The 25,993-nt window shown below is 37.7% G+C and overlaps 1 protein-coding gene across 1 annotated transcript in view; it reads left to right on the top strand.

Annotated features, from left to right (window-relative positions):
- LOC100216241 (uncharacterized) overlaps nucleotides 1-25,993 on the top strand; it is a 49,550-nt gene that overhangs the window by 12,998 nt on the left and 10,559 nt on the right. The window contains exon 2 of the mRNA NM_001142208.1: nucleotides 18,692-18,802. Within this exon, the coding sequence (NP_001135680.1) occupies nucleotides 18,692-18,802 (111 nt within the window). The remainder of the gene's footprint in view (nucleotides 1-18,691; nucleotides 18,803-25,993) is intronic.

The following is a 25,993-nucleotide window of genomic DNA, read 5'->3' on the forward strand; positions in this document are numbered from 1 at the left end:
TCCCATGTTACTGGAGGAGTCCCAAGCCGGACTTGGATTTTTTACTACTGAGTGCTAGTTTCATAGGGAGCATTTTTAGCAATGCAGCTGTCGGGGAGCTGCTATCTTGCTACCTTCCCATGGTTCTGATGATTGGCTGCTGGGGGGTAAAAGTAGGGAATGATATCACTCCAACTTGCAGCCCAGCAACAAGAGATAGTTTATAGAAGAATCTCATCAAATTGCAATATATATATATATATATATATATATATATATATATATATATATATATATATATATATATATATATATATCAGTAGATATTGCCTTGTACATCCTTTCCCTTGATCCACCATTTAGTGATGGGCTGTGTGTTCCCTCAGAGATCACATGACCAGAAATAATGCAGCTCTAACTGTAACAGGAAGAAGTGTGGGAGCAAAACATGGAAATCTGTCCATTATTTGGCTGATGGGGCCTAGCATGTATGTGTGCCTTGGCTTGTTTGTGTGCACTGTGAATCCTATGACCTCAGGTAGTGGCCCTTAAATCTTAAAATAGCAATTTTCTATTTAGGATTACCCAATAGCACATACAACTAAAAAAAGTATATTTTTATGAAAATGGTTTATTTAGATGAAGCAGGGTTTTACTTATAAGCTTGTTTATGCAATATTTTTATTTTGCTTATGGCATAGAACTTCTTTCCATCAGCTTGCAGCCTTCTGCCACCCCAAGCAAGACCACACTGGTTCTCAGATGGTAAGAGAAGGCGAGTAGTGGGGGCTCAAATTAATATGTAATGGATCTACTGTTCCAGCTGTATGCCATTGAGCCCTAGTAATTAAAAAAGAACACTTTTGGTACAGACTCTAGGTTCCCTTTAAAAAAAATAAAAAAATGCTGATTTAGAATTTTTTGATATAACCTATAAGTTCAGTTTCTAAAACCTTATTCATATTTTGAACCTTTTGTATCGTTTTTGCTTTTATTAAGATTTACCCTAGAATTGTTAACTACAATACCTATAACATGTGAAATCACTGATTATAAATAGATTTGGGAAGAAAATATCTTCCTCTTTCCCACTTTAGTAACAGATGTCTGTTATATTCTTACTAACCCAGCCTCCCAAGGCATCCACTTACATAACACGGTTGCTAAATTTTCTGTGTATGCTGTGGATATGGGTCTCATTTTGGGGGAAAAAAATCATTTTCTTTAATTTTCATCAATGAAAACTGGTAAAAATGGAGTGCCTTACTAATGCAATTAAAATACATACAGCACTCCTATGCATTTCTGCTAACATAAATGTCATGACAAGGCTTTACCTACCCTTTAACTAAACTTCATTATATACTCTATGATGACAGTTTTCAGCAATACACATTTACTACTCTGTTGTGTTTTGCATAATATATATATAGTTGAATGCAAAAGTTTTGACACCTATTGCCAAACCACATAGAGCATCTATTTATTGTTTTGTAAATGAAAAGTAGTAAATGGGCACTGTAGGAATCAGAGGGTTAAAAACTGCATATTTGCAAATGTTAATGCACAGTTACATATTATTTGACAATCTTTAAAACATAGGAACAAAGAGAATAGTACTTGGGACATAGGCAACATTTTAGGCACCCTTCCACTTGTCTAGTGATCAGAGCTTAATGACCTCATTAGGCCTTAATAGCCACTAGGAGTTGTCACATGTTGATTATTGTAAAGCTTAATACAATTTCTTACACCCAAAACTTTGGGCTGTTACTCAACCTCTATGGGCTTCCCTAAGAAACTGAGTTATCTGAAATTAAAAGCTAATCTATGCAGGGAAAGGTTATATAAAGATTGCAGATTGCTTACAGCTTCCAATTTCCACTGTCCGTAATACAGGTATGGGACCTGTTATGCAGAATGCTGGGGACTTGGGATTTTCCGTAATTTGGATCTCAATAACTTAAGTCTTCTAAAAATCATTTTAATATTGAATTAACCCCGTAGGCTTGTTTTACCTCCAATAAGGATTAATTATCTCTTAGTTGGGATCAAGTACAAGGTACTGTTTTATTATTACAGGGAAAAAGGAAATCATTTTTAAAAATTAGAAATATTTGCTTATAATGGAGTCTATGGGAGATGGCCTTTCCGTAATTCGGAACTTTCTGGATAATGGGTTTCCGGATAAGGGATCCCATACCTGTATCATGAAATCGCACTTAAAGGGAACTGTGGATTTTAGGAAAAAATCTGGAAGGGCAAGGAACTGTGTAATTGCTGCACAAACAGGCAAAGGCAGGCAAACCCTGTAGAGAACCTTTAGCGTCTGACACAGGAGTGGTGTTGCACCATTTCACATGATGCTCATGAGAAGGAATCCTTACCAGCAACCCCATTGTGAAAATTCATATCTGAGGTACACAAAATGGCCTTTTGTTTGGTTGGATGAATTTGGAAACAAGTGCCGTGGATTAATGAAGTAATAAAAAAAATGAGCTTTTTGGCCACAGCCACCAAAGGTTAGTTTAGAGAAAAAACGAGCAGCATTTGACGAGGAAGCACTTTGCCAGTTGTGGTTGAAACCCTTATGCTTTGGGAGTATGTTGCAGCCAGTTTCAGACAGGAAGCACCGGTGAGAATGTAAATTGCTGGTGGGATGGCATACGCGGTACCGTATTGCACCGGCAAAAACAAAAATATAATAGAGTGCCGCACGCACAGGGGCTTGATGAAAAAGAAAAGATGTTTTAATTGAAAAAATTCCAATGTTTCGAAAAACGACCAGTGCTCTTCCTCAGGGACAAACCAACAGACCATGTCCCAACACCCACAATAAATACCACCACCACATAAAATGGCGCCAAAACCCGGCCACAGTAACCATGGCAACCAGTGTAAAAAAAAAACCCCAAAAACCCACACCCACCAGAGCAGGATAAATTCAAGTGTCAACATATACAGGCAAATGGTGTGGGAGTGCAGTGCTAGAAAACAGGATTAAGTTTAAAATCATGTAGCTAGTAAGCAAATGGATACATGTTGCAGAAAAAAGATTTATAGATGATCATGCTTTTCTTAGCAGGCATTACAGTTATTTTCCTGTGTATTGCTCAATTTTTTTGTGTGTGTATGCTTTAAATCCTATGGATTTCACAAAAAACCTGTTTGATACGAATTTGTGCAGTGCTGTGAAAGAGGCAAACCTAGGGGGAATGGGTCTGGCACTAAAGTGAATGGATTAGAGTGGAGACAGGCAAATAATAAAACTAATCTAGCTAGAAGGCAGCTGAAGTAATTACAACAGAACAGCAGAAAGAGGAAAATTTGTAAATGACAATGAGGCCCACTGGAGTCATAGGATGGTTTGGACATTTTTTCTTGAAATAGATTTGGTTACCTCTGTTTTCTTGGCCAGGAATAAAAAGTGAAATTAATACTAGGACTTTTGTTAGATGTGTTATGTAGACATAGGAACTTAGGTTACTGTCTAACAAAAAGGGAAATGATAACAAGTAACTGAAATTAATGAATGATAAACATTTAAAAAGTTCAACGTTATTCCCCCTTTATAAATTGAAGTTGAAATAGAATTTTTTATTCACTATATTTTTCTTTTTATTATCTGATTTTATAACTTGATTGGACAATGACCCCCAGAGGCAGCAGTGTATGAAGCTTTTAGATTAAGGATAAGTCATCCTGTTCTTTGTCTCTGATTTTGAATGTCTACAATAGAATCCCTGTTATAAAATAAGAAAACCAAAATGGGAATAGTCACTGTTTTACATAGCAAATAATCTACTCTACCATTTAATTTTTTTTCTTGAACCAACAAATGTATTTTTTTACACAACAGATTCTAACTGCTTTTAGATAAGCTATTGTTTCTCCTGCTCAATATACTTTCAACAGGATCCAAGTCGCATAATGGCAAAACAGAATTGCTCCTGCTTGGGTGCTGTTCTCATGTCTACCACTAAGTGGGGCATGTGAGCACGTTTAGCAATGCAAACAATTCTTGATTATTTATTTATTTACATTTCTATAATGCTGAAATCTTCTCCAGCCCTCAGAAAACATATTGTTTGGAAGGGTAAGGGGGTCTGGTGTGTCAAACACAATGACAGGCAATCATTTCTAAGGCTGAAGTTCCCACTACTTTTTACTGTATTTAATGTATATGTGGTGCAACTGCCCTCTGTCTCTCCCTGTATTCAGTTTATTTTGGGTACCACTACTTCTATCCGTCACTGTATAATGTATTTTTCATAGAACTCAATGTTCCATTAGTGACAAGTGCATACTATGTGTGTATATCTATATATCCTTTACTGTACAAGCTAATTGAGGTTAATGGCACATGGGGCAGGTTTTCCACAGTGTATTTAAATTATTCTGAAGCAGTAGTGTAACCAATTTTTTGCCTGTTTATCAATGTGCAAGGGCAGACCTGCGGGAAAAACGCAAGCTGACAAAAAGTTTTGCCTGCACCTAGAAGCATTAAATCAATCCAACTAGAAGATTTTATTTTAGCTGTAGGGGAGGATTAGGCTGACAATCCGCCCCATGTGCCTTGACCTAAAATATGGGACAATATCAGCTGGACCTTGCCAGCCAAACCCAAGGCAATTTTCAAAGCCAGAATTCCATAAGAGATCACTACTATGGTCTGCCTTTCCTTACTGAAGACTTGACTTTAACTTCCATAGTTGCCATTTCAGATCAGCACTATGTCATATCCACCACTGAGTATTAGACTTCCTCTACCTACAGAAAAGATGGCCCCAAACTCTGTTACCAGCAGGAGCTGCATGAGAGAAGTGTAGCAGCCGGTCCTGAATCTGCAGTGTCTTTATAGGGAATCCAAGCAGGCTGTCACCTAGCACAAGCAGTAGTAGCGTCTGTATCTATCAATCCACCGTGCAGTCACAGGAGAGAACCTCTTTAAATTTACCTGTGCAGTACTCTGGCAAGGTTCTACTGCTATATATATCCACTGTTTTGAGCAAGAGGAAGCCAGCCTGATACCAGTGCCAATTATGCCTCAAGAGGGAAAAAATTCCTTCATGACCCCAATGGTGATCAGAACCATTCCCTGGATCAAGCATTTGGAATTAACATGAAATAATACAATGCTTATTCTCTATACCCTATAAAGACACAGAAAGCACAACATAACAGTGCATTCAGGAAAACATCCTACATTCAGTTATTAATAGATAATGAGAACATCAAGGAGAAGAGACTCCTGACATTTTTGCAAAATATGCAAAAAGGGGGAGAGTGGGTGTGATGTTTCTACCTTCCCCCGACATCATATCCCTCTATTTCTCTGCCCCCCCAGCCCCCTTCCCCGGCCCAACTTTCTCTGCCTTAATCTTAATGACTGCTAGCCATTCAGATCTCTTGTCATGCAGCCCATGATATCATAGTGAACATAGTACATAGTGAACTCAAATGCCTCCCCAAACACACTTAAATAAACATTAACTAGTTTAAATATTAATTTGTATTAAATGAATTATTTGCAAGCCACATAGTGTAATAAAGTACTAAAAACTGCTCCATAAAAACATGACTGTATCCCTTAAACCAGTGCTGTCCAACTTCTGCGGTGCCGAGGGCCAGAAATTCTCTAGCATACATGGTGGAGGGCCGCTAATGGAAGCCAGTTTTGACCACTCCCCTTTTTGAAACCACAACCACTTCAAACCACACCTATTTCATCACAATGGTGGTAGCACAGAAAAATCCCAAATGCTTGGTCCTTACTGTGGGGATATCAACCGTCATTCATATGTGAAAGAATTATATGTTATGTCATATTAAGATATACCCTTAAATTCCATATGCCTCCTCCTCCCCTGTGGATAGCACAGCAACCCCCAGCACATAACTACACAACTTTGTAGTTGGCACACACAGGCAGCACTCTGCCTGTCCTATGCTGTCTGTGTGTGCCATACTCTGCCTGCCCTACCCTGCCTGTGTGTGTCATACTCTGTCTGTGCTATGCTGCCTGTGTGTGCCATACTCTGCCTGCCCTTAGCTGCCTGTGTGTGCCGTGCTCTGCCTGCCCTACCCTTCCTGTGTGCCATACCCTCCCTGCCCTATGCTGCCTGTGTGTGCCATACTCTGCCTACCCTATGCTGCCTGTGTGTGCCATACTCTGCCTACCCTATGCTCCCTGTGTGTGCCATACATAGATATATACATACATACCTACAGTACCTATGTCTGAGGTATGAAAAGGTGAACAATGGGGTGATTGCAGCCTGAGCCTGAGGTATGAACACTGCAGGGGTTGAACAATGCAGGTATTAAAAGGTGTGAACAACACAGGGGATTACATGTTTAAACAATACAGGAGGATTACAGCTGGAAATCTGAGGTGAGAACCATGCAGGGGGCCAGTTAATCACAGTACTGATACCATTTAAAGCTTACACAAAATTAAGCCATCAAAACAGCCAGACAGGTGGGGGGCCACACAGAGGGGGGTCGCGTGCGGCCCGCCAGTTGGATAGCACTGCCTTAAACCACTGATTCACAACCAGTGGCTTGTGAGCAACATGCTCACCAACCCCTTGGATGCCTAGCCAGTCTCCAGACCTAAATCCAATAGAAAATCTTTGGAGGGAGCTGAAACTCCGTGTTGCTCAGCGACAGCCCTGAAACCTGACAGATCTAGAGGAGATCTGTGTGGAGGAGTGGGCCAAAATCCCTGTTGCAGTGTGTGCAAACCTGGTCAAGAACTACAGGAAACGTTTCACCTCTGTAATTGCAATCAAAGGCTTCTGTACCAAATATTAACACTGATTCTTTAAAAATCATACAATGTGATTTCCTGAATTTTTTTTTAAATGCTGTCTCTCACAGTGGGAATGCACCTACAATGTGAATTTCAGACCCATGATTTCTAAGTGTGAGAACTTGCAAAATCGCAGGGTGTTCAAATACTTATGTTCCTCACTATATGTGCAAAGTGTCATATTGTTAACAAAACATAGCAAGCTAAGGGGCCCATTTACTTACTCACGAACGGGCCGAATGCGTCCGATTGCGTTTTTTTCGTAATGATCGGTATTTTGCGATTTTTCGGATAATTGTCACGACTTTTTCGTTGCCATTCCGAATGTTGCACAAAATCTGGCGATTTTTTCGTAGCGTTAATACTTGCGCGAAAAGGCGTGACTTTTTTGCAGCTTTCGCGCCGAGTACGAAAGATTCGGATTCATTCAAGCTTCAGTATGGTGACTTTTCTTGGGCCAGGTTGGAGCTGCAGGGTGCCATTGAGTCCTATGGGAGGCTTCCAAAATCATGCTAAGTCTGAAAGTTTCGCCCGGCGCTTATGAGCGCTCAATACGAAAAAGTCGCGACAAGATACGAGCGCATCGTAATGGCTACGAAAAACTCGCGTTTTTTCGCGCAAATCGTATTGTTAACGAAAAAGTCGCGACAAAGTCGTAAAGGCGCCGAAAATAAGCAAAAAAAATACGTAAAAGTCGCAAAATGTTCGTTTTCCAATCCGAATTTTCCCAATTCGTATTTGAATTCGTGTCTTAGTAAATGTGCCCCTAAGTGTAACAGCATCTAAGATATCTATACATTTTAGCTTCTAAGATATCTAAAAATAATATTTATTTCGTAATGCCATCTGTAGTGCTTCTTCCTGGCTGGTGTTTTTCCTGCAGTGACCAATAAAAATTCTTCGAGTTAATGTAAATACAGAAATGGGACCTGTTATTCACAATTTTTGGGGCCTGGGGTTTACCGATAAGGTGTCCTTCTGTAATTTGGATCTCCAAATCTTAAGTCTACTAAATAATTATTTAAATATTAATTAACACAATAGGGTTGTTTTGCCTCTATTAAGGATGAATTATATCTTAGTTGGGATCAAGTAAAGAGAAAGAAGGAAACCATTTTTAGAAATTTAAATTATTTGCTTAGAGTCTATGGGAGATGGCCTTCCTGTAATTCTGAGCTTTCTGTACAACTGGTTTCTGAGTAATGAATGCCATACCTGAAATAGGAAAGAAGTGTTTAAGTATAGTAAGACTGTACATTTTCTTAAAATATCTTTTAAAGAAAGTAAAACAGCCTAATGATCTTTTTGTTGATGTGAGAGCTTTTATACAAAAGCTAGGGACTCTCTATCTGTTGGCAAATAGACTATAAGTTCTGCAGACTTGTCCTAGGCAGGCTTTTCAGGGTTATGTTTCCCCACTGGCAAGGAAACCTGATTCAGATGCATACATTGTGTGTCTCATAGAAGTGCCGTTTCTGGTACGTTGGCGTTACTATGGAGACGGTGTATTAGCGTGTATTCTTTCACAGAGGCAAAATTAAGTTTTGCCATTACAGGATGGCCGTACGTAATGCAAAAGTGTCGATTTGTCACTAGATAGTGTGTGCAAGGGAATCTGAATTAATGCGCAGTCCAGGTGGCTGCATTATTGCTTTATGGAGAAGTCAGAATGGCTAGTGAGGAATTCTAAAGCCAAGGTCCACTTGGGCTTTTACTAGGAGGCTGCTTGCTAAATGGCTTGTGTACCCCAGGGAAAGTCCCTCGGATTATCATTTCTGTTATAGTGACTTTATGAGGGGTTACACAAGTGTAAGCTTAAAGGAGTGGCAAGGTTCTAAATGCTATTGTATGGAAAGAAAACATTTAAGTACAGGATGTCAGACTTGCTGCCCTCATGTTAAAAATGGCTACATTTCCAAAAACACAGAGCTTTGAAACATTGAATTGCTTTTATAAATGAACCCTATTGACTTGCTGTGCTAATACAGTGTTTGGAAAACCAGCATGTCATCATGCCATGAGATTGGAATGTTGTTAGTTTTTTTTTAACTCTGATAACAAGTTAATTAAAAGGCTATAATATGTAAAAAATAAATGTGGTCCCATGCAGTGGCTTTTTAAGAGTTTACTGACCCAGTTCCGTTACATTGGGCTGTACCCATGGGAGTGCTCTGAAATGGCGAATGCATGTGAGACGCAACATATAGCATGGGGATGTGGGTACGATCTTTATAGAGAAGTCTAAAAAAGCCACTGCATAGGATCTCAACTGTAAATGCACTTTGGAAGTACCCTGAGACTGGGCCACATAGGATAAGATCTATTCAAGGAATCCATTAAAATTTCCCATTTCAGTAAGGTTTTTTCTGTCCCACATACAAATTTCAGCAGTGGCAATTACTAGAGTGTGAACCTATTTTTAACATTCATCTTTTTTTCTTTATGTTCCTGTACTTGGGGTGGGGTTTCAATGCAGTGGTACCTTCCAGTTCTGTTGACAATGGCCCAGTCTGCCTTGTATGTATTTGTAGGGAAGGACCTAGATGAGGATTCCTTTCTAAAGAATTAAATTGTCCAATTTATTTATATTTTTGCATAAAGAGATGCCTTTAAGGGGAAAGAAAGCCCTGATTTTCAGCCCCCCCCCCCCCTTTCCCTAACCACCAAGCAGGGGTATGCAAACACTGGAAGCAGGTTCAGGGTCCTGGCTTGATGTGATTCAAGAGAAGGCAGGTAGGTAGGTGGCAGTGGACTTCTGATTACAATGGCGTGGGTATGGTTTTATTCTACTTTAAAGTTCTTCCAGTCGATGAAGAAACATCTGTTTCTTATTTGAAATAAAATAAGATCCTTCTAATGACTACTAAATAATTGTGAAAAGTTGGTGAAAAATAAACACCATGTTTATAAGATTCTGTTGTTCAGAAGTGTGAATTAACACCATGCATTGCTATGGTGGAGTGACCCATCATAAAGCTCTGTGGTATTTTTTGTAATTGCCATAAATAGTGCAAGCAAATGCACACGCGGAAGGTGGGGTTGAAACCGGGGCTTGAGCTCGGCAGACAAAGCAGATTGGTGCACTGAATTTTTATTTTTCAAGGGGGCCCAGCTGAGGTTAGTTACGCTACTGGCTGCTGGGAATATATTTTCAAAAAATACTTTATTGAAAGTCTAGGCTTTCTTTTACACACTAAAATTTCAGTATGATATTTTAATTACTGTAAGACCTCTATTTCCAATTCCATAAAAGTGAACTGCTTTTCTGCATGAATTCCTTGTGTATGTACCTTAAAGTCTTTTAGGAAGCCAAACACCTGCATTACTAATTCCCTTTAAAAACCTTCCAGAAAGGCAATGATCTGCGTGTTAGTGCTGGATCCAGGAATGGATTTCCCCTTGACTACATGCTGGTAATGTTAAAAATACAGAGCACTCTTGCCAGAATGAATGGTGACAACTGGAGATATGCCAGAAAGTATAAAATTATTTCAGCCTGTAGTGCTATGTAATAATATATTCCACTTTTTAGCACCAAGGTACAAAGCTAATGTATACAGCGCTGGATGTTAATAACTGATTTGTACGCTTGCTGCTTCCTGTTCTCTCGCATAGTAACAATTTTAGCAGTTTCATGCTGTATTGTACATTATTTTCTAGTTTAGTTTATATCGTGCTTCAATTGCAAAACGGTTTCTTGTTACTGTGTCATGTTAGGTAACTCCGGCCTGGGTAATTCACCATAAAGGATTGCTCAATCTCTGTTATCCATATGCATCAAGCCGGACATAATGCCGCACTGTTGAAAATGGAACATTTTACATGGCGATTACAGTGAATGGCAGTTGTTCAGTTATGCGCTTGCCATGAAATCAGTGTGAATGTGGAAAACAGAGGTTTAATGGTAAATGCACAGCATTTCAGGACTTGTCCGGACAAAACTGAATGCACTATTTAGATTTCATTTAAGCTGTATATGCAGTTTAAAGCTGATCAGAACACTTGTATTAAGTTAGCACTAACAATATTATAACTGTCATGTGCTTTGATTATATATAGAAGATGGCTAAATTCAACTGGAATGGAAATAAGGGCTCAGGTGCCCTTTGCTGCATGTGCAAAATGCTTGACCAAGGCAAGGGGTATACCTATCATTACCATCAGAATGCTGGCTGCTAAACAATGTAGCACAGTCCAAGTACCCGGGTCAAATGGGGTGAAAAAAAGGGCCTGCTTTGTCTTTTGAGACAGGTACTAGAATTGTGCTTTGTCTGCAAATGCTCAGTCTTGCCGATGGAATCATGTACAGGTATGGGACCCATTATCCAGAATTCTCGGGACCTGGGGTTTTCTGGATAAGGGGTCTTTCCATAATTCAGATCTCCTACCTTAAGTCTGTTAATAAAATTATTTAAACACTAAGTAAACCCAACAGGATTGTTTAGGCTCCAGTAAGGATTAATTATATCTTAGTTGGGATCAAGTACAAGCTAGTGTTTTATTATTAGAGAGAAAATTAAATCATTTTTAAAAATGTGAATTATTTGATTACAATGGAGTCTATGGGAGATGGCCTTTCCTTAATTCAGAACTTTCTTGATAATAGGTTTCCGGATAAGGGGTCTGATACCTGTATTAGTATAATGTTGAAAAGAGAATATTGCGTCGTGCTTTAATAGTTTCTTTTAAACTTATGAGATCTTGATTTACATATTCCACAAACCTCGAGCACATATTTATGTAACTTGGTATAAATATATTATTTATTATTATATTATTATTAAGTCAGAAATAGCTGATAAATGATCTAAAATGTCAAACTTTGTGGTTCTACAGGATTGTCCTTGAATGCCCCCTGGAAATATTAGAAAAAACAGATTGCTTAGCAGTGCACCAACCACTTGCTGATACCATGAAGTATGCCCTACTGTATCCGAGACATTTGACAGTATCAGGTGGTCAGGTTTTAGCCTGAGTTTAGCAACCTCTGTAGGCACCTTCGTAATAATTACAGAAAGTAATTTATAATAATTGCATAATATTAACATTGTAGATGAATAAGAATTATTGGGCAGTATTTACATTATAGAATTAAAATTATCTCTTGTGTGGCACGTAATCTAAATAGGTTAAACCTCATCTTAGCTTCTGCAGTCTACTCTAACTCTCAATCGCCAGTTTTACAGATATTTATTTTACAAAATACCCTCTTACAGTATTCTGTCTAACTGGTTTCCACTTGCTGGTGGCTCAAACCAGCAAAAATAAAAGTAATAGGGAACAGTATACACATAAACAATTCAATGTGGAATTTACATACCCTTTACTTCATATCATAAACACATATAATTCATTAGTGACTGGCCAGTCTACTTAAGAATCAATTAATTACAAAATGCTTGGACCGCTCAATTCATAAACAAATTCATGGAGGATTCATCAAAGAGTGCAATGTGCCAAAAAACTGATGTTGTAGAGTTCTCTCAGTATACAGTTAAAATTCAACAACCTCCTCCTAATGCAGTGCAATTATGTTAAGGTACCATAATTCGGAGTGTGTTACTCTCTCTCTCTCTCTCTCTCTATAGATAACCATGCAGTGTAATCCATTTGAAATGCAAAGTTTTATCCTCTTTAGGAAACATTAAAACTTGAAAAAAAAATGTTTTTTAAAGCTTAAGTGGAAGTGGTCCATGTGTCCATATTTTAGAAATATGGAGTAATTATACTATGGCAGTATTTTATCATTTTTTCACACATTCTGAATGTGAATACCAATTCTGTCACACAAGAGTAAGAATAGTAATCATTGGGTACGCTTTTGTATAGTTATCCTAAATGTGGCTGCCTAAAGGCTGCCTAATTACACAATACAATATTTTTTTATAATAATTGTACAAACCTTGCTGTAAAATATCTGCACCAGAGTGAAAGAAAATCTACTAAAGTTGTTAATCTTTGCTAATTCCTTCAAATGTCGAAAAGAAAACTCTGTCCTTTTGTGCAGATGAATATTTTTCCATTTTGATCATTTTTGGATATATTTAATTTCAGACAATCTTGGCTCCTTTGGGGCTGTTTTATTGCTAGGGGCATTAAAACCATGTAAAGTCTGTTAGAGTATTTTGGTTTGCTTTGTCTAAATTCCTGCTTTTCCATGAAAAAAGGTAATGGAATGAATTCCCTCTAGCTGGCATATAGTCACCCACTGCTTTCAAGCAAAATGGTTTGGAAGAAAAATCATTTAAAAATGTTTAAAAGGATTTATTGGATGGGGATATCCCCTAGAACTGCAAAGTGTATTAAAGGGAGGGGGTTGAAATAGATTTGAAAGGTTATCCAAATGCTACAGCTGGAGTTATCCCAGATTGTATCAGCTGAAAAAACAAAATATTTGGCCATTCCTGTGATTTTTCCTTCCACATAAAATGTAGTATGGAAAGGTTCCAGATAATTGTATCCGTACCAGTGTAAATAAATACTGAATGAAACAGTGACAACTTAAACCATAGTGGTCACAGTTTTGAAATCACCATGAAAATGCAGTTAGAAGAATTTAAACCAGTTTTTGTCTTCTCTTACATTTTTACTTGACATTTGTCAATTGCTATTCAAGGGTTCATGGGAACGAATCATATAAAAGAAACCAAAACAAGTTTTGCGAACAATACTGTATGTTCATCTGCCACAAAATGTGCTCCCCTGGGAAAAAAGAATTCTGGAACTGAGAACCAATACCTACACTATAAAAATAGCATTCAGTATATAATCACTTGTATGGTTTTGGGTAGCCAAGTCACAAACCTAACTCATCATTGTGGATTATTTAGTGAAGCAGTTTCACAAATACTTAGTGAAGAAGTGAACTTTCATAGTGAAGAAACCTCTTCCAGAAGATGTTTAAAGGAGGGCATTTTTAGCAGTAAAGGTGTCAGGGACCTGCTGTCTTGCTGTGGGGGAAGGGAGGGGATGATATCACTCCATCTTGCAGTGCTGCAGTAAAAAGATACTGAAGTTTATCAGAGCACAAGTCACATAGTTGAATGCGCTTGGGAAATTAAGAATATGGCTAGCCCCACATCACATTTTAGACTTAAATATTAAAAAACATCTGTTTGCTCTTTTAAAAAATGGATTTCAGTGGAAGATTCTGCTGGACGATTTCTGTTAACTGATGTGTTTTTGAAAAAAAACATGTTTTCCATTGATAGAATCCCTTTAAACTACCCACATTCTTAGGGGTAGGTTTCAGGCATTATATTACACTCCTCTGCTCCTTCAGTTATACTCTCCCCAAGGGGTTTTCACTTCCGAACTTATGAGGATTTTCCTTCCAGGTTTATGGGACCAGCAGTTGCAGGCCAGATTGGTTAGCGTGTTTGGTGTGGTGAATAGGTAGTAAAAATTTGGGTTGTGGGTTGCTGGTCAGATGCACCAAGATTTCCTTAAGCCACCCTCTACAAACCAATGCTTGTTTAGCAGGGCTGATATTTAAGTGAATATTTACATAGATTAGTTACTCAAATGGTAGTCCAAATTGAACTTGGAATTATTTTCACCCCAGGCCCCTAAGTGGATTGCACTGCAGACCTGTTGCAAAGGGCCCACACTCATGACCTGATACATTTTCACTCCATGGAATTTTCTTCTGGGATACAATCCAGTATTGGTTGGAGAGGTTAATTTGTCCACATGTATTGACCAGTAAGCATCTTTCTCAGGCATTTTTGTATAGTCTTTAGTCATAAATAAATCTCTTACCTGCCTGTTAAATTTCTTTAGCCCACAGGTTGGATATCTCTCATGCATTTTGTAGAATTGTTGTAGCTGGTTAAGATGCCAAGGGTTCTAGTTGTTATTTAATGTAGAAGATAATTTATGATAATTTAGAATAAGCAGCTTCCAACCATCTCTGTTTTATGGCTTTTCCCACTTAAGCATCAGCTCCAAAAATAGGCAGCACTTACAAAGTCAAACCTTAAGGTAATTTATGAACAAATTAAAAGCAGAGAGCCAAGGACAGACCCCTGCCTTTTTCTACTAAATACATTGGTCCAATTAGAAAATGTTGCATTTACCATTAATCTGTGTAATCTATCCTTTAGTCAGTTTTCTATTCTAGCATAAATATTATAGGGTCCAAGGCCGATGATCCTTAATTAAGCCCATAACCTTCAGTGTGGTACTATATCAAAAGTTTTAGCAAATTCTAAGGGGGCACATTTTTCAAGGATTACACAAGTGTATTTGGCCATTCCTGTGATTCCACATAAAGAAATGTGGACCCCCACTGGCACTGTAAAGGTAAGCAAGGGAGGGGGGGGGCATCATCGCAGGGGCTGTCTCGGGCCAGAAATGCCATTTGTAAAATTCATCCTTTGGGAGGGTTCCTTTTACCTAGAAGAGTATTAAAGCTCACTCTTTCAAAATTGCTCTAAAACATTTGCTTGGAAAGGGAGCACCCCTTGAAAAAGTAGTAGACCTACTTTTCAAAATCAAAATCTGAGATCAAAATCTTAAAATAGTTTAGAAATGGAGCAAACTTTGTTTTTTATTTTGAAAGTCTTATTTCCATGAGATGAAGCATATATTACATTTTTATTTTTGCAATAGTTCCCCTTTAAGCATGTGTGGACTTTTCCCTTCTAGTGTATAACTCACAGCTAAAATGTAAGTGGATCAATAAAATAACGAGTAAACTTAAAGTTTTTTTTTTATTGAAAGGGGGTATTTGCAAGTATTTCCTTTCACACAACATTTGTTAAAGCCCTAGTTACATAAAGAACATCCCCTTGTTTTGGAAAGAGAAATGTTTGCAATTGCAGAATGCATCTAAAAAAAATGCTTAAAGCGCCAACATAGCAGCTTGTAAATGTCCGAATGATGAAGAAAATATGTTTGCAGCTGTCAGAGACATTTTAAGGTTTCATTTTAATAAATTGAGCTCCAATAAAATATGCTATTGCCACTTCATCTTTAGCATAGTAGGAGAGAGAAGCCAAGCAACAGGAGAGCATCTGCGTAGGGCTCATCAGGTCATACTCTATGTATTTCAGCCACAGATTCTCCAGTTCTAATATTTTCCCAAGACAGGCACTGCTTGGAACAAGGAGCATTAAAGAAGTGATCGCTGTCTTAAAACATTGCAAAAGAATAAAAATGGCTAAACCTAAAAATACATAAGAAAATATATAATTTCTCCTCACTTGTTTTAATTTTTTGTCCTGGGTGTTTGGGATTGAAATGAATACGGTATAATAAACTTACACAATATAAGAATGTAATAAATTACTTTAGGACAGAATATTTACATTTACTTAGTTGACTTTTTTTTCCAGCATAGTTACATGTAACATAGTTACATAGGGTTGAAAAAAAGACCATCAAATTCAACCCTTCCAAGTAAACCCAGCACACACAAACCTATACTTACCTATTTATACACTTACGTACATAAACAATACCTATAAACATCAATACTAAATGTAGATTTTAGTATGACAATACTTGGATATTCTGCTTGTTAAAGAACTCATCCAGGCCCCTCTTAAAGGCATTAACAGAATCTGCCATTACCACATCACTAGGAAGGGCATTCCCCAACCTCACTGCCCTCACCGTGACAAACCACCTACGCTGCTTTAAATGAAAGTTCCGTTCCTCTAATCTAAAGGGGGGCCTCTGGTGCGATCGTTTTTATGGGAAAAAAGAACATCCCCTATCTGCCTATAATCCCCTCTAATGTGCTTGTACAGAGTAATCATGTCCCCTTGCAGGCGCCTTATTTCCAGAGAAAACAACCCCAACCTCGACAGTCTAACCTCATAGCTTAAATCTTCCATCCCCTTTACTAGTTTAGTTGCAGTCTCTGCACTCTTTCCAGTTTATTAATATCCTTCTTAAGGACTGGAGCCCAGAACTGCACTGCATACTCAAGGTGAGGCCTTACCAGGGACCTATAAAGAGGCAAAATTATGTTCTTATCCCTTGAGTCAATGCCCTTTTTTATACAAGACAGCACTTTATTTGCTTTAGTAGCCACAGAATGACACTGCCTGGAAATAGACAACTTGTTACATACAAAAACCCACAGATCCTTCTCCATTAAGGATCCCCCCCAACACACTACCATTTAGTAGATAACTCATGTTTATATTATTTCTACCAAAGTGCATAACTTTGCACTTGTCCACATTGAACCTCATTTTCCATATTGCTCCCCAGTTTCCAATTTTGTCAAATCGCTCTGCAAAGTGGCAGCATCCTGCATGGAACTTATAGTTTTGCGCAATTAAGTATCAGCAGCAAAAATAGATACTCCAGATCATCTGTAAACAAGTTAAAAAGCAAAGGACCAAGGACTGACCCCTGTGGTACTCCACTAACAACACACTTGCTCAACTAGAAAATGTTCCATTTACCACTACTCATTGTAATCTTTCCAATTATTATGTTTTAGGCCAATACTCCTCAATTTTATCATTAACTTTCTGTGAGGTACTGTATCAAATGCTTTAGCAAAGTCCAAGTAGATGACATCCACTGCCATCCCAGCATCGAGGCTCCTGCTCACCTCCTCATAAAAGGCAACTAAATTATTCTGGCAAGATCTGTTATGCAAAAAACCATGCTGGCACAATATTATAGTACCAGATTTAGTTAGGTAATTGTGATGGGTACTTACTGGTCCCTTGCCTAGGGAAGTACCAGACCAGAATATGCGACTGCTGCAGACCATTGGACAACTTCAGATTACAGGGTTTTTTTTTCTTCACATGCAGGAAGTCTCGTGATTGTACTTGCAATTTACATATGTAAGCTGGGGTTTGAATTCGATCCAGTATTCAGTATTTTGCTGGATTCAGCATTTGGTGCATCCCTCTTTTTGTTCACTAATTGAACTAAAATAAAATTTTTCTTAGTTTTTTGTAACTTTTTTCCCAAAGTAAATTTGTGTGTTTACTTCTTTCTGCAGTGGGATTTATTAATTTCAATTCTTTGAAATTAATTAAAAAATATATCCAATTTTCCTTTTTTTGGCTAAAACTGTTCAGCTCTGACTGTTGTAAAACCATTACAACCTGCTGGCAAAACCTTTAAAAGGTTGCGATAGAGAGAGAGAGAGAGTTTTTTTTCCTCAGTGTTAATAAATGTGCTACCAAGAATTATCAATTCTATTTTCATTTTTAACCCAAGTAACAACTTCTAAATTAATTAACAAATATTAATAAATATTTATAATTTTGCCACTAGGTGGAGTATGCAAAGATGTCCACAGAGGAAGCTTTGTTTGAAAATGGCATTTGCAACAAAAGCACCAGGTTACAATGAAACAGACCACTCTATTCACTCTCTACAAAATAGAGAAGCAGATTGCTTTTCTTCTTCAGGCGTTGGAATTTTGGGCAAATGTGCAGAGCCAATGTACCCAAAATAGTGCTATTGCCTTCTGTGTAAATGATTTGAAATTTAAAAGAGAATTATTGTAAAAAATGTGTAATATAATCTTTATGTTATGGGAATAAGGAACTTACCAAATGTAAATAATCCTTACTGTTTCTACACTCAAAAGTCTTATTTGGATTTGCACTTGCTCCCTTTCTCTAGACAGTGTATTAGAGCTAACTCTCATTCAGCATAACCAACTCAGACACAAAGCTGCTTGTAGCAAAACAAATTTCCAAAATGTAGAAGTGAAGATTAATACCATTATTTCAGAAATGGTACAGAATTTGTAATAGAAGGACGTTTCTTATTTCCACAAGATGCATATGTAATGTTATTTTTACAATGTTACTTCAGGTGCTTCATTGGGGGATTGATGCCAGAGATTGCAGCATGTTGTTTTAATACATTCAACAAAGCTAATGATGATTTATTTTGTCATGGTCTTCACAGCTGCTTACTGGGGAGATATCGCATTGGATGAAGATGACTTGAGGTGGTTTTTCAAAAACAAATCCAATGACTTGAGGAATACTAACTATAACCAAACACAACCAACCACAGGTAGGTGAGAGAGAAAAGTATATTTGTTGTTGCAAAACAGCAAAATGTTCATTGTATAATTTTTCAGTAATGCTTCAACATGGTGATGGGATATGCATTGCCTCCAATGTGCCTGCTTATTTAAGGATTTCTAAACATACTAAAGCATAGTTCAGGGGCTGTAAAGGTATTCCTATACCTTTACAGCCCCTGAAAATGTCACAAAAGTCTTCATCTTTGATTAAAATAAAGGAAGAAAAGTTGAACATTATAGTTGAAATAGCCTATAGGATGTATTTCCCAAAGATAGTGAATTTTCCAGATATAATCAATTAAATTTGGTACAGTTGAAAGTTACTTATTTCCTTTCACAATCTGTCTCTTTACAAGCAGGATATGGATATGGATTGAGAGGTAGGTCAAATATATTGGCCTACATTGTTAACTCTATCGACAATGCTTGAAGAAACAGATTGCTGTCACGGGTATAATAAAGAGTAGCAATTTAATCTTTTAGAAACAGTACAGAATTACTTGTTTACACAATTGATTAGATTTAGATTATAAATCTGATCCCTTCTTTCTGAGTGTCTTTTGTTTTCAAACAGACCCTGAGCAGTAGTGGTTCCAACATGAGTGGGGAAGAGTGACACATTTTAGGAATGTTAAATTAATCCTGAAACCTGTCAATAAATTTTCTTATGACAAAAGAAATTGTAAGCATTTTTAATAGGCTAGCAAGCACATGCTTTTCTGGCTAGATAACACATTCCAAAGCAGAACATGATTATAGTGTCAGTTTTAGTTTAGCAGTTTTTTTCCTATTGCATCTTTATTGAAATGTATGTCAAAAGTTCTCTTAATCAGTTAGACAGTTTTATAATTCATTACATCAGTGATTCCCAACCAGTGGCTCAGGGGCAACATGTTGCTCACCAACCCCTTGGATGTAGCTCTCAGTGCCCCCAAACCAGGTAGTGATTTTTGAATTTCTGACTTAGGGGCAAGTTTTGGTTGAATAAAAACAAGATTTCCTACCAAATAAAGCCCCCTGTAAGCTGATAGTGTGCATAGAGACTGCCTAATAGCCAATCATAGCCCTTATTTGGCTCCTCCATGAACTTTTATGGTGCTTGTGTTGCTCCCCAAGTCTTTTGTACATCTGACTGTGGCTCACGAGTAAGAAAGGTTGGGGACCCCTGCATTATATTATAATGACTTTCTGAACTATACCCACACATGTTTAAGGGCGAAGACACACCTGATGATTGGTAGTCATGACTTTTTAAAAAGTCATGGCGACTAATCCACATAGCAGAAACGCAGCATGAAAAGTCACAACAACTTTTATAATAACATATGGCTGAAAAGTTGCCGCGACCGGCTTTTTAAAAAGTTGTGCCGCTTAATCGCCCTTTGTGTCTTCGCCTTAAAACTGAGCAGTCTGGATGAAATTCCTTGAATCCTTGAGGGCTGGCATGATGTCTACTGTATATGCAGGTTACATGGCAGCATTGTGAATTGTGGCTGCATTTTGAGCTAGCTTTGCTGTACCTGCTAAATAATTCTGGAATGTCTTAACTTGCATTAATTCAATTTAAACTAAGACCTGGGGATTAGAAACATTAGGAAAAAGAACAATGGGAAAATCCAATGCCTCAATTACTTATCAGTGTGAAAACAGTTATTGCTTTTACTTGTTGGTTCCTATATGTGCAAGTTTATGCAGTTTGTTTAAGCAAAATATTCTAAACTTTGAAATGGACTGTATATAAAGAATTTTTTTTTATAAATTTAATAGCATTATAACTTCTGCTTTATGAAGTTGATTTTGACTGTAGTCTTAGTTGCACCTGCTGTTTCCAGTGTATGTACAAAACAACATCAGCATAATAACATTTTACTGGATAAAATAATCCTAGGAGCTGTATAAAATAAATTGCTGTAGAAATTTTGTTTTGTGGGTATTAAAAGAATGTGGTTAGATGGCTAAAAGCCATTGGTGGCAGGAATGTGAGCAGCTGGCCGAATTAGCAAAGATTTACTAACACAATGCAAAGATTTGAAACCATTTGTATATTGAATGGCTCCAATTATTACAAAAATGTAACACTGCAGGATCCAGATGGCCATAATACTTTGCAATACATTAAATAAAAAGGAACTATAAAGAGAGAATGAGAACATGTTTAAATTTTCTGCTTCTAATTTGAATCATCTACTAAGGGTTAGCTCACCTTTTAACTTTTTGCATATGATAGAAAGTCCTGTTTTTAGCAACATTTCATTTGGTCTTGATTTTCTATTTTTTATAGTTTTTCATTTATTTTCCTTCCTTTTGCTCCCTGATTGCAAGGGTAATTCATCATTCCAACAAGGTAACATATTTACTTCAAAGCTTGTAAAAATGTAAAATGAAAATGTAAATAAAACTTAAAAATACATGTTTTCCCATGAAAATATTGCTTTAATTCTAGCAGAATTCTGCATTCAAATCTGTTTTTCAAAAACCCAAACAGATTTTATTCTTATTCTATATTTAATTTTGAAATTTCACATGGGGCTACCCATATTCTTGATTTCCCAGGGTGCCACAGCCATGTGACCTGTGCTCTGGTAAACTTCTGTCACACTTTACTGCTGAGCTGCAAGTTGGAGTGATACAATTATACAAAGAAACTGTATATTAGAGGCCAAAGTTGTTGGCCTTTGTTGTTCTCTATTAGAGTCCAGAATTATTTAGATTTTTCTAATTCCCTATAGTTATGCCTCTCATGAATAAAACTAGGTTTTCCATAATCCACCACTAAGGTGGTATATTTATTTGTTGTTATAAGTGTATTCATATTTCAAAGTGGGATATTAATATATGTTCATTACCAGGGAGACGTGCTCAAAAAAAATGTAATCTTTATCTCTTCTGCTGCCTATCTCCCGAGAGTTTTCCTTCAAAAGCATATTAAAAAGACACAAAGGTGCTAAGACCGCCAGCAGAGGAACAAACAAAGAGCTTGGGAGCTCAAAACTTAGCAATCTGGAGGGGGTATAGAGTGGAACTAAGGAAACTCTCCAGAACACAGGAAGATTTTGTACACTTTCAACAAAGGCCAAAGTGCTGAAACTTGACAGTTCAGAGGGCATGTCGCACTTCAGCACTTCACAAACAAGTTCTGTAGGGAAAAAGAACAGCACATTGAATACTCGTAATAGCCTAAAAAATACCAATGATGTGTTCAATCCTAAGGTCAGATCCAGCTCACATAACAGAACTACAGAACCCTCAAAAGGAATAGGAAAACTAATTAGGGCAACATTCCTGACCTAAAGTGAGCTTCACCCTGTGTATATCCTTCTGCTGCTATAAAGACTTTGTCTCTCTAAAGGGAAGAAAAAGAAGAATCATGGGCATTAAAAATCTATTTTATTCTGATTATGTGAAGGTGTAGATGTATGGTAGTTCAAGAAATGATGTAAACGTTGCTTTAAAAGGTACCCCATCAAATATATGTTGCATATTTTTGAAAGATAGAATTTTAAATGTAGGGAATAATTTCCATTCAGTTGCAGGCTGTTTGTAGAGCAGAAAATGAAGCATGATCTAAATGAATAAGTGTTGCCTTTGTAACTTTTTTTGGAGGTAGAATTTGAAGTTGGAATATTTTTGTAGAGCTGAATCAATATATGTAACCTTCTGTTACTGATATGCATAAAGACTTGCAGGGTTCTGAAAAAAGCTGAACACGAGGGGGGGTGGCATCGGTTTGGCTGCCTGAGGCAGTGCGGCATACAGCTTAGAGCAGCGTTTTTCAACCACTGTTCCGCGGCACACTAGTGTGCCGCGAGATGTTGCCTGGTGTGCCGTAGGCAGGGCACCAATGTACTAGGGGGGCACTGCTCTTGGCACCAATGTACTAGGGGGGCACTGCTCTTGGCACCAATGTACTAGGGGGGCACTGCTGCTGGGCACCAATGTACTAGGGGGGCACTGCTCTTGGCACCAATGTACTAGGGGGGCACTGCTGCTGGGCACCAATGTACTAGGGGGGCACTGCTGCTGGGCACAGAGTTAAATTTTTTAACATTTTCTAATGGTGGTGTGCCTCGTGATTTTTTTCATGAAACAAGTGTGCCTTTGCCCAAAAAAGGTTGAAAAACACTGGCTTAGAGGGTGGGTATAAGGGCCTTTTAAGAAGAATTGGCACATTTTATGTGCTGACCCAGTGATAAGTCCCACACTTAAAAATAAGCCTATGTTTTTCTTGAAAAGGAATAGACCCCTGATGAATTGGCTGTGCCTTTCTAACACCATTTAAACCTAAAACAGGACATGTCAGTGGGTCTTGAGGCAACTGATTTATAGAAATGGCTTTGAATACGTAGATTTACAGTGCCAAAGTGAAACAGTTTGCTAATTACAAATCAATTTGTGGTATTGCTAGTAGTATATGAATATGGTTAAAAGTGGAAGTTCACTAGTAGAAACATTGTAATTAGGGGTAAATACAAGAAAAAAATGCAGGAGAAATGGTGACTGTACATAAAAATCGAAGTGTGCACAAACTCCTATTTTCCTCCTGACAAAGGCTTTCAAGTAAATTGTTCTGACATAGCTTACACACTAGGGAATATAGAGATGAGGGTCATCTAGATGTTCTATCTATGTGTACTGTTGTGACTATAAGGGACACGTTTTATGGATATTAAGCAATATATTAACTAGGGATGCATGGAATCTCTGATTTGGTTCGGGATTTGGGCCGAATCCAGCCTTTTATTTTTATGGATTCGGTTTTGGACGAATCCACAGACCTGGCTGAACTGAATCCTAATCAGCATAAATTAGTATATGCTAATTAGCATTCAGAAAGTGTTAAATTTTAGGGGGAAATTTTTTTTGCCGCACAATCGGCACTCGACAACTGCTAATTAGGATTCGGTTCGGGATTCAGCAGAATTAATCAGGATAGGTTCGGCGGTTCGGCCAAACACAAAAAAGTGGGTTTGGTACATCCCTAATATTAACTGTAACCAGAGGAATATTATTTACTTAATAACTTTTATACATAGCTCAAAAAACATGTTGGGCAAGCCTCTAGGTTGCTAAAGTAGCGCATCTGTAAGCATATTTCTAATATATGTTATCAGAAAGAAACAAATGTGGCAGAACATTGTATTTTGTGTTCTGATGGTGATTTCAGCTTCTTTTCAGTGCTAGAAATTGAGAGGGTTTCTCATCTAGGCGGTAAACTAACTGGCCATCTTAACATGAAAGATGTAAAATGGATCATTGGTCTTCATGCTACTTAACCTAACAGCCTTAATTCAGGTTTCTTGTTACTAATTGCTGTCAGTGCTACTATCCTCCACCTCTTTTGATGAGGGGGAGGATTTTATGATTGTTCAAAAAGACTTAATTAGAATCAATTTTTGATACTAACATATGTTTTGCCTATTGTTTTAATAACTAACAATCTATGGTTTTTGTTATTTGTTATGGAGACTACTCCATGTTTGGTCCTTTTGAAGTAGATAATTATGTTGCCTTTGGCACAGATAATCTCCTTCCATATTAGGCTTCTGCCAGGTCTGTCTTCCAGCAATTAGGCACTTCCCACATGGTCAGAATTTTGGCAATCGAAGAAACAGATGTTACACTTAGATGTTTTTTTTTTTTACAACCAGAAAGTATTCATTTTCATTTGCTGGCTAAAAAGAGCTAGAATAGGCAGATTAACAATTTAAAAACACAGTTCTAAGTTTGATAATAAGTTCCATGAACATTTCTATGGCGGTGGTTATAATCTTTGACCTACACATGCATAGGCACACATACATTATTGATGTGACTGTACCCACCGTTTTCAGGAAAATTGGTTGTCGGGGCTCAACACTGATTATTACACAGTTTGATTAGAAAATACATAATTGTAGAGCACAATTGTCTCATTGGTGGCTATCATAAAGGAGAATGGAGGACACTATAAAATTAGAATAGAAATCATGTACATATGCATTGGTGCACAGAGCTGAAAATAAGAGATCTCTGGTCCATATTTCCAGTGATTCTTGTCAGGAAAAAAAGACCACAAAAAAGGGCATCTAGAGGGAAACTGCCAACAAGGTATAATAAACTCTGTGCATAGTGTTCATCATGTATGTCTTTTTACTTTTGTTGACCTTTGCTTCTCCTTTAAGCCATCTTTTAATACAATTTGCTAAAATGGCACTACAAAGAGTGCTTGGCGCTAATCATTACACGCAAAGATTAATCCTAAATTACACAATCCCTTCAAAAAAGTAAAAGAGTCAAAGTCCCAAGAATAACATAATATAGGCAATCAATAAAAGTGTTATTGCACTGCCAGTTTTTCTCTGTGGAATGACACCAAAACTATTGCAAGATTTTGACAGCACCTTACAGTATCCCATGGATTATTATTTTTTTTTTTACAAAATGTGAACAAAAGGTGAATTGATGAGGAGGGGTGCCAAAGTGTTTGCCACCCCTCAGTGCTTATTATTGCTTACCTTACCCTGGGCGGGTGTTCCTGTTAGCAGAAAACTGCACTGGGCTGGGGTATTTTTGTAGAAGCTTTTTCGACACAATCTCCTTCTTCTGTTTTCTTTTCTTCGCATGGATGAGTGCAAGCATAATATAGTGAGTCTGCTTTTTCCATCTAAGTTTGTTTTTCATTCTACTGGTCTTGCCTGGAATGAAGAAAAGGCATTAGAAGAGGAAAAAGATGGTAATGAGGAGCTTCTATTGAAATACCCCAGGCCAGTGCTGTTTTTAGTCAACAAGAGCACTGCAATCAGGTGAGCAATTATAATCACTTGGGCAGTGCCTAACATTTTGGCACCCCCTGATGGTTTAACCTTTCTTTGTTTTTTTGCAAAAAAGGATAAAAACCCAGTTCGACCCAGTTCTGGGTTGAATTCTCTCTGCAGAAGTCCTCTCCAGTCAAATCTTTCTGCATTATAAGTCATCTTTTGTACTGCTGCAGTGCGCTTCTCCCCTGAGACCAGCAAAATCATACAGCTGCAGCACACCCTTCCGGTGCTGGCATGTCCCTGTAAAATCTGTGCCACTGTCAGACAACTGCCAGGGAAATCGTACAGGTGTAATAGCTAGAGCTGTAATAGTGAGGGGTTGGAGAAGGCACATAGATGACCCCACCCTGCCCTGTACATTGTTCCTCATTCAGAGGCACA

This window comes from Xenopus tropicalis, chromosome 7 (genome assembly GCF_000004195.4).
Source record: "Xenopus tropicalis strain Nigerian chromosome 7, UCB_Xtro_10.0, whole genome shotgun sequence".
Taxonomy (NCBI): domain Eukaryota; kingdom Metazoa; phylum Chordata; class Amphibia; order Anura; family Pipidae; genus Xenopus; species Xenopus tropicalis.